Source organism: Merops nubicus, unplaced genomic scaffold, assembly GCF_000691845.1.
Source record: "Merops nubicus isolate BGI_N331 unplaced genomic scaffold, ASM69184v1 scaffold12475, whole genome shotgun sequence".
NCBI lineage: Eukaryota > Metazoa > Chordata > Aves > Coraciiformes > Meropidae > Merops > Merops nubicus.
Genome location: NW_008609039.1, coordinates 116,436 through 127,874, shown reverse-complemented (window position 1 = coordinate 127,874; position 11,439 = coordinate 116,436). Strand labels below are relative to the sequence as shown.

Below are 11,439 nucleotides of genomic sequence, written 5' to 3'. Positions count from 1 at the left end.
AGCCCCTCTTTCCATGATCTGTAGATCCAGAACTGGACACAGGACTCCAAGTGAGGTCTCACCAGGGCAGAGTAGAGCACCTGGATCACCTCTCTCCATCTGCTGGCCACGCTTCTTTTGATGCAGCACAGGTTCAGTGATTTACCTATTCTGTTCAATAATTACGGCATATAAAGTAGTGCAGATTTTATAGCATAGAATTAGCAATTCAGTTGCGTGAGCTAAGATACCTTTCCTGTGGCTTTGGGGGTTTTAATGTCCATCTGATCTTATTGTGGCCTTCCAGTATCTTAGGGGGGCCTACAAGAAAGCTGGGGAGGGACTTTTTAGGATATCGAGTAATGACAGGACTAGGGGGAATGGGGGGAAAGCTGGAAGTGGGCAGATTCAGGTTGGATGTGAGGAAGAAGTTCTTCCCCATGAGAGTGGTGAGACCCTGGCATGGGTTGCCCAGGGAGGTGGTTGAGGCCCCATCCCTGGGGGTCTTTAAGGCCAGGCTGGATGAGGCTCTGGGCAGCCTGATCTAGTGGGAGGTGTCCCTGCTCATGGCAGAGGGGTTGGAACTGGGTGACCCTTGTGGTCCCTTCCAACCCTGACAGATTCTGATCTGTTTTAGCAGAGGACTTCGTAGTGTTGGCTTAATAGTTGGACTTGATGATCTTAAAGGTCTCTTCCAACCTAAAGGATTCTATGATCTTAAGGCAACCTCGGTTTCCAGCAAGTAAAGATGAATTGGAAAGAACTCCCAACAGCTAGTTTGCTTGCATCAACATTTAGTCCTTTTTTTTTGATATGCAGGTCAACTCCCTGAAGTTCCCTGACTTAGCACTGCAGGCTGTTACTGTTGTGCATGGGACCATATTCAGCTGTGAGCAACAAACTCATTACAGTTCACCTACACAGATAATTGCCCTGGTTTGTAACTTGAAGGTGTGCAGCCCAAATACTTGGGCTTGAGATAACAGACACCTTTTGTCTGTGTAGTTGGTTCAAGATATGGCTTGAATGATATTCATGAATTCCATTCTCTCATTGTTAAATAGAGTAAAAAGCAACTTAAAGTAACTGAACAACTCTTCTAATTGAAGAAGCGTAGTCTTGTAATTAGAGCTGTGTCTGTTTGCAGTCTGTTTTGTGGTCTGATTACCTGAATATTTTGCCACCTGTAGGTTCGTGGGCCATCCCCTTGGTTTGTCATCCAGCAATTGTCTCTTCAGCTTCAGCATTTTTGCTGTTGTTCAGAGTCACTCTCTGTGCCTTTGTTATTTGTTTCATTAATATTTCAGTTTCCTGAAAGTATTTTATCTCCAGGTGAAATCCCAGCTAGCCTCAGGTCTGGCATAAAAAGGGTCATGTTGGTTGTTTCATGACTGAATGCTTTTCTATATACAGTCTGTAAGTCCTGGCAGAAAAAGAGAGCTCTAAAAATTTGCGAATATTTGAAGTGTAAAGGTGCCTCCCCTAGGTGGGATGTAATATCCAATAGCAGTAGTGCTGGGTTGAGTTAGGGTTAATTTTTACCAGTGAGGAGTGCAAGTTGTTGGAGAAGAGAGAGGATGAGTTGGGAGGCTCAAGTCAAAGAAAGCAACTTTACCTCTTGTAATTCATCATTGGTACAGCGTAAGAGAGAAGTGACGCAAAACCTTAGGATGGGACCAGTGTAAGATACTGTGTAGTAGATGGTGTGTGTAGGTTTAATACTTCTTCCTACATTTTCTGTCCTTCCAGTAATAGTATCTGTCTTTCTTAATGTAGTTCAGAGAGTGGGCTTTAGTTGCTGAAGGTGGAGGAGGGAGGTTTGGGGAGGTATTTCAGTTGAACAGGTGTTTTTTGTTCAGCAGCCTGTTTCAGGGATATATATGTTTGGCATTGTGAAAATTTAGTAGCTTCAAATTGTAGAGAATTTGGATTATGGATGATAGTATTTTGAGATAAAATTGTAATTTAAACCTGGCCAACTTGCACAAATTCAGTACAATGTGGTTCTCTTTAAAGTCTGTTGCATTCTTGTGCTGATACAACCCAGTGATTCAGGCTGTGAGTGTGTGTTGTGGGAGCATTATATTAGGTGACTGAATTTGCTACTCTCTAACTATGTTGCACAAGAACCAGGCTGTTAAATGGATATAATTGATTCATTTATGGATGTTCTAATAGCAAGTACCAGAAGAATCAAGGCAAGGTCACTTTGTGAAGTCTCAGGCAGAATGTGGCAAGTAGCAGACAAAAACCTCTGTAAAATAGTGTCCTTGGTCAAATGTCATTTCGCTATTGATCTGTCTTCATGTATCACCTTCCTGCAAATGTGTTGTCTGTGTGTGCATGTCCCTACTTAAAGTAGAGACTGTTGAAAGAATAACTCATTACTGCTCTGAGCAGCTGTGTCCACAGTGGCTGCATTCAGTGCTGCTTTTTTTTTTATTACTTTCCTTGGAATAGGTCTGTGGGATGCTTAGATTTTTCTTAGTGTGTTTAATGTACATGGTAGAGCCTTTGGTTCATCATTTCAGGCTTCCTGAATGTATTCTTTGGATTTTGGGAGAGTTGTACTTTTGCTATGTTAGGTCAATCTTTTGAACTGTTTATTTTATGCTGCATTTTGTAAATACTTTGTGGAAGATGGGTTGATGCTAGTCACTAGGCAATTTTTGATGTGCAGTGTGCTTGCCAAACTTGTCAAATCTTCTGGAACTAGTTGCATAAAGCATTGAGCAAAAAAGTGATGTAGTTTTATGGAAGGTCAAGTATTTTTGTATTGCTTCCAATTTTGGTGTGGTTTTCTTTTTTCTTATAGAAAAGAATAGGCAATGAGATTCCTGGCATGGCAGCTCTTTGCTCAGCAGCAGTTTTGACAACTGCTGATGGGAGTATAGAGAATTACAAATATTAATGTGGAAAAGCTGCTTTCACAAGGTAGATGTAATTGAATGTCTCATTTTATATATATATATAAAAATACACTTTGTTTTGAGGAACAAACTTTTTCCCCAATATTTAGTTTTTCCTCCATAAGTTCAGTTCTTTTAATAGGTGATTTGTTATGATAATGAGAACGAGTCAATTTTTCTAACTTACTACTTCTCATCTAGCTTGCTTATAGGTCCTCTTAACAGTTGTTTCTCTAGACAGACTTAAGCTAGTTTCCAACTAAATATTTCTTGACTAAGTAAAGTATGTGTTTACTATTCATTTGCATCCTCTTGGGATGACTAGGTGAAGTCTAAACATTTTAATGTAAAAATACTTTAGCTGGATTTTGGGAAAACAGAAGAAAATGAAGAGCTTGGTTTCTGTTAGCTGCCTTGTTCATTGGTGGCTTTTTTTTTTTTTGCTAGTTGGACCAGATAAATACCACGTTAAAGGCTTGGAGCAGAGAAGCAGTTGTTCATACAGTCCCAAAGTGTGTCTCTGTAATTTTACTTTCTCAAAAGAATGAAGTCTTGGATAAGATGGAAAGGTGAGATTGAGGGGATAAGCCAGAGAGCTTCCTTCATTTTGGTGCCCAAATGACTGCAAACAACTATCCTTTGGACCTGGCTGTAGTGAGAACCAGTGTAGTAACTGAGCCTTGTGTCACAGAGAGCACAACCATCCCCCTGAGATGGGGAGTGGGGTTGGTGTGTGTAACTAGTTTTCTCTTGTACCCTTTTCTGTGTCTTATTTTCGAATCACACAGAGTTCTTTCTGAATCTTAACATCCTTTAATTACATGCAGGTTATCAAAATTTACTGGAAGTACTCTGTTGCTGTTTTGGTTTAGCTCTTGGTTGGTTTTTTTTAAGAAGAAAAATGTATTTTTTTATTTGGAAGCTCTATTTTTGATCCATGACCTGAGTAGAGCTGAATAATAACATTGTCATAATTAAGATTGCACTGGTCCATTTATTCCTGTGCACTGCTAGCCTTTTCTCTCCCATCTGCAATACAAAAACTGGAGTCTGCTTAATTATTAAGAAGTAGTGAATTTGGAGCAAATAAAAAGGAAGGTGGCAAGGACTACTAAATGACACAAAATAGCACTGGACACCCAGTCAGTTTAGTGGGCGGTAAGCAAGGAAGCGCAATTTGTACTATCAGCCTCTACTGTGTATCTTTTGTTCATGTGTTTGCTCCTAAATTGCAGTTGTTACCCCTCAGAGTGGCCATGTTGTGCTAAAGCATTAGAATGATGAATGTTGCTTTTCTCAAACCTGTATAAATTCTAAGCCTGATGAGTTAAAATGGACACATTATTTTTAAACCTATTTTTCTTCCCTCAAACAGAAAAAGCAACAGCTAAGCAACTCTGTTTGAAATTAGAAAACTAATATTAATATTTATCCTTAGTGTAGTCTCTCAGTTTACTAAGTCACATTTGGGCAGCATGTCTATTGCTGACTGCATAGAATTTCAGATCATTGAAACTAATTGGCATGGTGAGCAGAAGTTGATGAACTGGTCAGTAGCAACTGTAGCTTCTGCAGATGTTAAGAAAGAAGTGACATTTTGGTTCATAAAGTGGGCTTGCTTGTAAACTTAAAGACTAACTAGGACTTGGTAAAACAGGGAAGGAGATTTCTCTTAAGATTTTGTGTGTGAGTTTTGTGGTTGTTAAAGTCATGAAGGGAATGATAATCAGAAACAAGCAGTCCATTTATTAGCTGTGGATGATACTTCCTCTAATTCTTATCTCCACTTTAGATGTGGAACACTTCTAAAAATATCCTGCAAATTGTAGTTCAGCTTGACTGATATGCCATTATAATAATACAGAGAAATTACTGTATCAAAAATCCAGTTTTTGTTCACAGGTGCTCTGTTTTCTTATGTTAGGAAATGATAAATTGTGGAACCTCAATGTGTAAAGGATGTTAAACAGTTACTGAAATGTAAGTATGTTCTGCCAACCAGCCATCTTTAAATGACTACTTTAGAGATGAGTTTCAACAATAAAGTCCTTGACTCTCAAATATGTATGCCATACTTTATCTTTATTGGCATGAATAATTCCATGAGTCTTATGGCTCAAGATAAAAAAGAATTAAGCAGTTTCATAAATGTCATCTCTAAGATGGCCTAATATGATACAGTTTCCTAAAAATGAAATATTTCTGTGTGACATCTTGTTCAGTTACCGGAACCATAAACTTTGCTTTTCTTTGACACAGTCATTTATTTTCTGTCTTGTGATTCTTACCTAGTTCTTTTTAAACTACATTAAAAACCAAAACATACACACAAACAAACCAACCAACCAAAACAAACAAAGCAAGAAGAGAACTATAGAATGGTTCACTTCCTTATTCTTGAGAACATCCTCATTTTGAGGATTATGGAGTCACTGAGGAACATGATCTTGCAGTGAATGGAGGAAAATCAGAATGGAGTGCAAGCAAAATGTGTTTGGAAACTGAGAAATGTTGAGGACAGAGTAGTAGAAGGAGAAGGTAGTGGAATTCTTCTGCTGGTGAGCTGCGTCTGTTCATGAGCCAATTTGATGCTGAAATGTGTAGTGCAGCATTGTATTTGTCACATAGTCTGGAATAATAAATTCAGTAGTATGAGAAGGAGAAATACATGAATTGTTACTTTTCTAATCTGATTGGGAACATGATGCTAGCTGTCAAGGTTTTAAGTCAGGGTGAAGACCTTACGGTACTTCAAATCAACCTATTTTATCTGAAAAATTTATATTTTTATGATTAAAGCGAAATAAAAGTACATCATACATATGTATTGTGAGACTGGTTTAGCAGAACAGATGTCAGCGGAAGAGCTAAAGTGGTGTTTAAAGAAAAAGGCTCCTGTCAATCAGTGAGAAAGTAACTGGCTAAGAAAAAAAACTCCAAAAATCTGAAACTGAGGCTAGCCTGCTGTAGAAACCCAGCAGAGGTAGTTGCTGTGTTAGGTCATCATATAATGAAAACCATTTTATTGTTTGGAGATTATGGAGGAGACTTGTTTTTAGTCAAAGGATTTGTCTATGGTACTGTGCAGTATTTGGGCATCCATACTAATTTTAAACAGATGAGCTCTGGGATTAGAGAAGACCCAGCTATGAAGCATAGATTCCAACATAGGCTAGTTTATGAACCCAAGGAAGTAATTAATACAATGCTGCTTTCCAAAAAAAAGTGTGTTTTTTTACAGACTGAGTCCATAATTAAAGATTTGACTGGGATTGGAGTTGTCCAATTACAGAAGTCTTCATATAAAAAACCTCCAGCACATTCTGAATTCAAACTGGAAGTTATAGAAAATTTGGTTCAGAAAACTGACTTAACTAGGGAAGAAGGGTGTGGGGAGGTATGAAACCACTAGGAATACATTACACAATGGAGAGATTTGACACTCTTACCAGGAACATTTATTGAGATTAGAGTAATGAAAATTTATTTTCAGATAGCTGGTTTCTGAGATGTGTTTGGAATAAGGGGAAAAGAGAAGTTATTTTAAGAGGTGTTTTCTCTGCCTGGAACAGACTTTGGGATGTATTGCAGACTTTCATTGGAGTGACAGCTTCAATGAGCAGTGCACCATGTTATGCACCATATTATGGATATGTAATTGAAAGTTGAAATGCCTAGAAGTGTTTTTATTTATTTATTTTTTACATGGCTATTAAGATGCATAGGGTAAAAGGGATAGGAATGAAACACTCAATGGGAAGTAAAATAGAAATAAAATGCCATCAGGCCATATTAACACACTCGTGAGTAACAAAATAAATCTGTGTTAGACTTCTTTTCTTTTTAAGATGGTAGAAGAGTTATAAAATTCTAGTGTGCTGAGTGTGGCTGAATTTTTTTATCTTGTAATTGATATTTGCTGGTAATGCATCTGCATTTGGTTGTAATGACAGAGGGGGAGTATCCCAGTGAATCCCAGGAGCATGAGGGAGGCTGGGCCAGAGGAGGAGGAAGCCTGTAGTCGCTGAGTGTATTTGAGTTTCAAGTGAGAAATCCATTGGCCAAGGCTTGTCTCCTGTGAAATGGCCTGCTTTTTTTTGCCTATAATTATATGTCTGCTTAGAACAGTGCTTAAGCAGTTAAAACTAGATAAAATTTGTTACAGTGGAATTTTTCTAGCTTACCATTAGTTGGACTCTTTTTTTTAAAAAAAATATTATTAATTAAATTATTTTGTGCAATTTTGGAATAGAAGAAAAAATTAAATGTGTTTTGGAAGTGGGTGTCAGTGATAGTCATTTCATTATTTCTAACACACATTTCAACGTATAGCACTAACAGTTTGTACATCTAGTATGACGTAACTTCACTCTGTTACCTCCTACCTGACTGTTTTCTAGAGTATGTCAGTTTTCATCAGTGTTAATCTGTAAATTAATTACAGAAATATGACATCATGGGTTAATGTGTGCTCTGTGAGCAAGGCAAGTAGAGAAATACAGGATAAGGTGGCAAGATTAATCCGTTCTAGAGAGGTTAGTACTGTTATTTCCCTGGCGGGCAGAAGAAATGGCTTTTGGAACTCGGATTAAATGATATCCCTGTCCTTTTGATACAGTTACATGGGACTTCTGAAATGGGACATTCACCATTTTCTTAAGTCTGTTCCTCTTTGTAGATATATATATGATGCTTTTCCATACTCAGTTAATGAAAGAATCTTGTCTTCATTCTTTCTGTGTTTTTGTGATGGTCTGAACTAGGCCATCACTTGGTCTGGTTGCAATAAAATGTTATTGAAAGCTGCTTGTGTTTCTTCTGTCTTTCTCTGTTCTTCCCTTTCTCCCTCCTTTGTATGAAGTCTTGTGCTGCTTGATTTAATGTTTAATTTCTTACTCCTTCTCCTGGCTTTTCCTAACCTTTTAGCAGTTTTCAAAGTACATTATCCCCATGTTTCTGTTGTGGTACCATAGCTGTCTGTGCAGTTTACTCCTGTCTATCTTTTTCTGTGATAACACTGGTGAAGATGGGAGTTGTGCATCAAATCATAACTCCTGAAAAGCAAATACTTGGTTCTGTGTGATATGAGAAGTGTCATGGTCAGGATGCCTGTGAAAAGGTTCCTGAGCTTTCCAAAGTCACAGGAAAGCTGTTTTGTTCATGCAGCCAGTTTTTGTTGGCCTTATGTTTCTGTAGATAATTCTCTTTTCTCTTAAGACTTTCAGAGTTGACAGGCATAGAAACTGGTTCATTTGTGACAAGAAAGAAGGCAGGATACTTGAAGAGGGAAACACCAACACTTGTGAGAATGGGTTATTATTTTTTTTTTTTTTTCTTAAGATTACTGCTTAAGTTGTACTGGAAGTCTGTTGCATGCCTTTACAGGCAGCCAAAGACATCACCACAAATACTGACAGCTGAGGGTACAAGGCCAATGCATAAAACAGATCATGGTTGGCTAGAAGGTCAAGTTAACACTACTGCTGTAGCTGTGGTAACAAGCTGTGGAGGAGCTCTTGGATGTCTTTATGCTGGTAAATGTGTTTTCTGTACTCAAATGGCTGGTTTCCTTCCCTGTGATATTATTATGGCAATGCAGTGCCCATCTTTGTGGAGCTTACAGTCATTCTGGGAGTGCTTTGCTGCTCTAGCATGCAAAGGTTTCTGAATTTAAGTGCTCATAGTGTTTATGTAACTTAATTGATTCTGTTGCAATAGACTCAGAGGAGCTTTTTTTGCCAAATCCTTTGTTCTTCTCATAGGAGAGGGAAGGATGGCTTTGATGATTTTTCTTACCTATTTTTTTTGTCTTTTCCATTCTTGTCTTTTTCTTTTCCTTTCTTGTATTTTTCTTTTCCTTTCTGTCCTGCCTGGTCCTCTCCCTCTCCTCCCCCCCTCTTCTTGTTTATTGTGGAGCTGTACTGCATTACCACAATAATGACTTCAAAGGTAGCAATCAATAAAAGATGGCCTTATAACAAAGGCTGAAATCAATGATTTGTACCTGAACAATAAAAGGACAGTGAAATTTTGATGCGGGTGGCACAGGCTTAGGATGGACATGGCTACATAAAAAGACCAGACTTGTGTGCGAAATCCAAAGAGATTGTTGAAAATTTATTAGTTGGATGGAGGGAAGCACTAGCTCTAGTGTCAAGCTACTGTATAATTTTCTCAGGGGCACAGCATCATTTCTGTCCAATGCTCTGCTTTTTCTCCTGAATATGTAACAGATATTCCTATAATGTACAAGGAAAACTGAGAATGAGTGAAATGAAAATTTGCTATGAAATGTGCAAGTCTGACTTTTTTTTGGTGTGTTTTCCAGTTTTATTTTCACCTGCAGTTAAGTGCAGTCTTTCTCTACTAAGCTGAAGAGAAAAAAAGCTTTATAAGTGGGAAGGCAATATTGTACAATCATTTAAAAGTCAAAACAGGAGAGTTATGGACTGGTGTAATATTTCTGAAATTTTGGCAATTTCTGTTTAAGACCTCCTTAAGACACTACTGTTGAAAGCGTGGTGATTGGCATTCAGCTTGCAATTTCTGTGGTGAAGGTAAGCTGTAGATGGGAGGTGAAGAGATGTACTTCATGATAACAAAAGGGAGGCTTTCCATTTGTTTCATGAGAGAAGGGAGGCAGAGGCGCTTATAGGTGATGTGAGAGATGGAGTTAGGGCAGAAGTGAGGAGTATAGTGATGCACTAGCTTAAAGTTATTTGGAATGGCATTGCTCATCAGTAATAATTTAAAGAGAATTTCGATTTTTTCTGGTGTGGAGGTAGTGACAGTCGAGAGTTATGCATAAATGTGGCAAAAAAAGGTTGCTCAAGCAAAATGTCTGAAGCTCTGTAAATTTTAAGCTATGATTGCTTGCATCATGTCCAGACTTATTTAACTTGAATAAAGAGATGAGCACAAGAACACCAATAATTTCAACAGGCTGTGAATACAGTCCTGGAAGTATTCCGTAATAGGAACGGTTAGAGGTGTTCTGCATATTGGGATATTGAAAAAGGGCTAAGACCAAATTCCACTTTCAAAACAAAGTAGTGACTAGCAAATTTGGGGTGTTAGAAAGCGATGGAAGTCTGAAAAATCACACTTTCTGAAATATTGTCTACAAAATCATGTTGCCTGTGCTAATCCTGCCCAGAGGAACAGTAGCATATAGTATGCATTCCAGATGCCCCTGGTATTAAGCATACTGTCAGGGCTGTGATTTTAGTGGAAGCTAAAGGGGTAACCTGGGTTTGTGTCATCTTCGCTCTACTCTCTGTTGCGAGCCATAGCAAACTGTCCTTCATGTGAGCCAGGAGGTTGCTGTCTGTCCCCTCTTGGCAAAGAGTTGAATAGTTCTGTGCATTAGTGTAGCTGGTTTCCACAGGGACATTCAATTCAAGATCTGTGCTGTTGTATAACACAGGTTTATTTGGGGGGCAAAAAAAAAAAATAAATTCCCAGCTCTTGTGACTGACACACTAAGTTTGAAACATTCTCACTTTCATTTAGTGCACTTGGGGAATGCAATTAGTTTATTTTTGTTTGTATGATCTTGCAGGCCTAGCAGTTGGCTTATTGTGGAATGACTTATGTTTGTAAATACTTTTTTTTAATTTTTGTGGTTACTGGATCTTCACTGTCTGAGTATTTCCTGATTTTTAAATGTATGATCAAGCAGTAAAAATGTGGTGTGTGGTTTTTTTTTTTTCCTTGTTAGCATTTGTTAACAGAATGCCCAAATAGAATTTAGACTTCTTTCTTTCCTAATTGTTTTCTTATGAATGGGTGTTCATGTTTCCTGCCTATTTATTTGGAACTGATTGTTCAGTTCCCTTGGTCAGTTTTCAGAATTACTCTCAAAATCTGTATTTAAGATATTGCCACAAAGATGAAAATACCATGGTATCTTAAATTATGCTCATCCCTCTGAAAAAACAGTGTCACCTTTTCAAAAGAGAGGTTATGTGGAATTAGCATGTTTTTCAAGGTTATAAATGGGGAAAGAAAAGGGAGAGGCAAAAAATGCCCCAAAGAAGCAGTTTCATAATTCTTCTGTGGGACCTCCTCAGTTAAAAACTCCTTTTCTTGCTTTCATGTCTTGCTTGTAAACTTCATCATTAATCTGAAAGAAACATGAGTAAAAGAATATCTCACACATGCCCTTGAAAAACCAAACCTAGTGATCAAAATAACAACACCTTATAAAATTTATTACAAAGCCAACCTTAACCTCATCTGTTTATTTATGATCTTGATTTAAAGTCAATCTCTGCTCTTCTTTGAGTAAAAGAAAAATTTATGAAAAACTGTTAACAGAAATACTATATACCAGTGCAATTTTTTTTGAACAGGTACTTTGTGCTGGACTTTGAGACGGGGATTCTCCAGTATTTTGTGAATGAACAGAGTAAGAACCAGAAGCCACGAGGAACCTTGTCTTTAGCTGGAGCTATAATATTGCCCAGTGATGAAGTGCCACACATGTTGGTTGTCTACTCTGCTAATGGAGAGATGTATAAATTGAGAGGTACAGTACTGCTTGAAGTGC

The 11,439-nt window shown here is 37.9% G+C and overlaps 1 protein-coding gene across 1 annotated transcript in view; it reads left to right on the top strand.

Annotated features, from left to right (window-relative positions):
* The first annotated feature begins 5,589 nt into the window (after positions 1 to 5,589).
* OSBPL10 (oxysterol binding protein-like 10) overlaps positions 5,590 to 11,439 on the top strand; it is an 84,750-nt gene continuing 78,900 nt past the window's right edge. Inside the window, exons 1-2 of the mRNA XM_008940480.1 lie at positions 5,590 to 5,634; positions 11,208 to 11,418. Coding sequence (XP_008938728.1) covers positions 5,590 to 5,634; positions 11,208 to 11,418 — 256 coding nt within the window. The remainder of the gene's footprint in view (positions 5,635 to 11,207; positions 11,419 to 11,439) is intronic.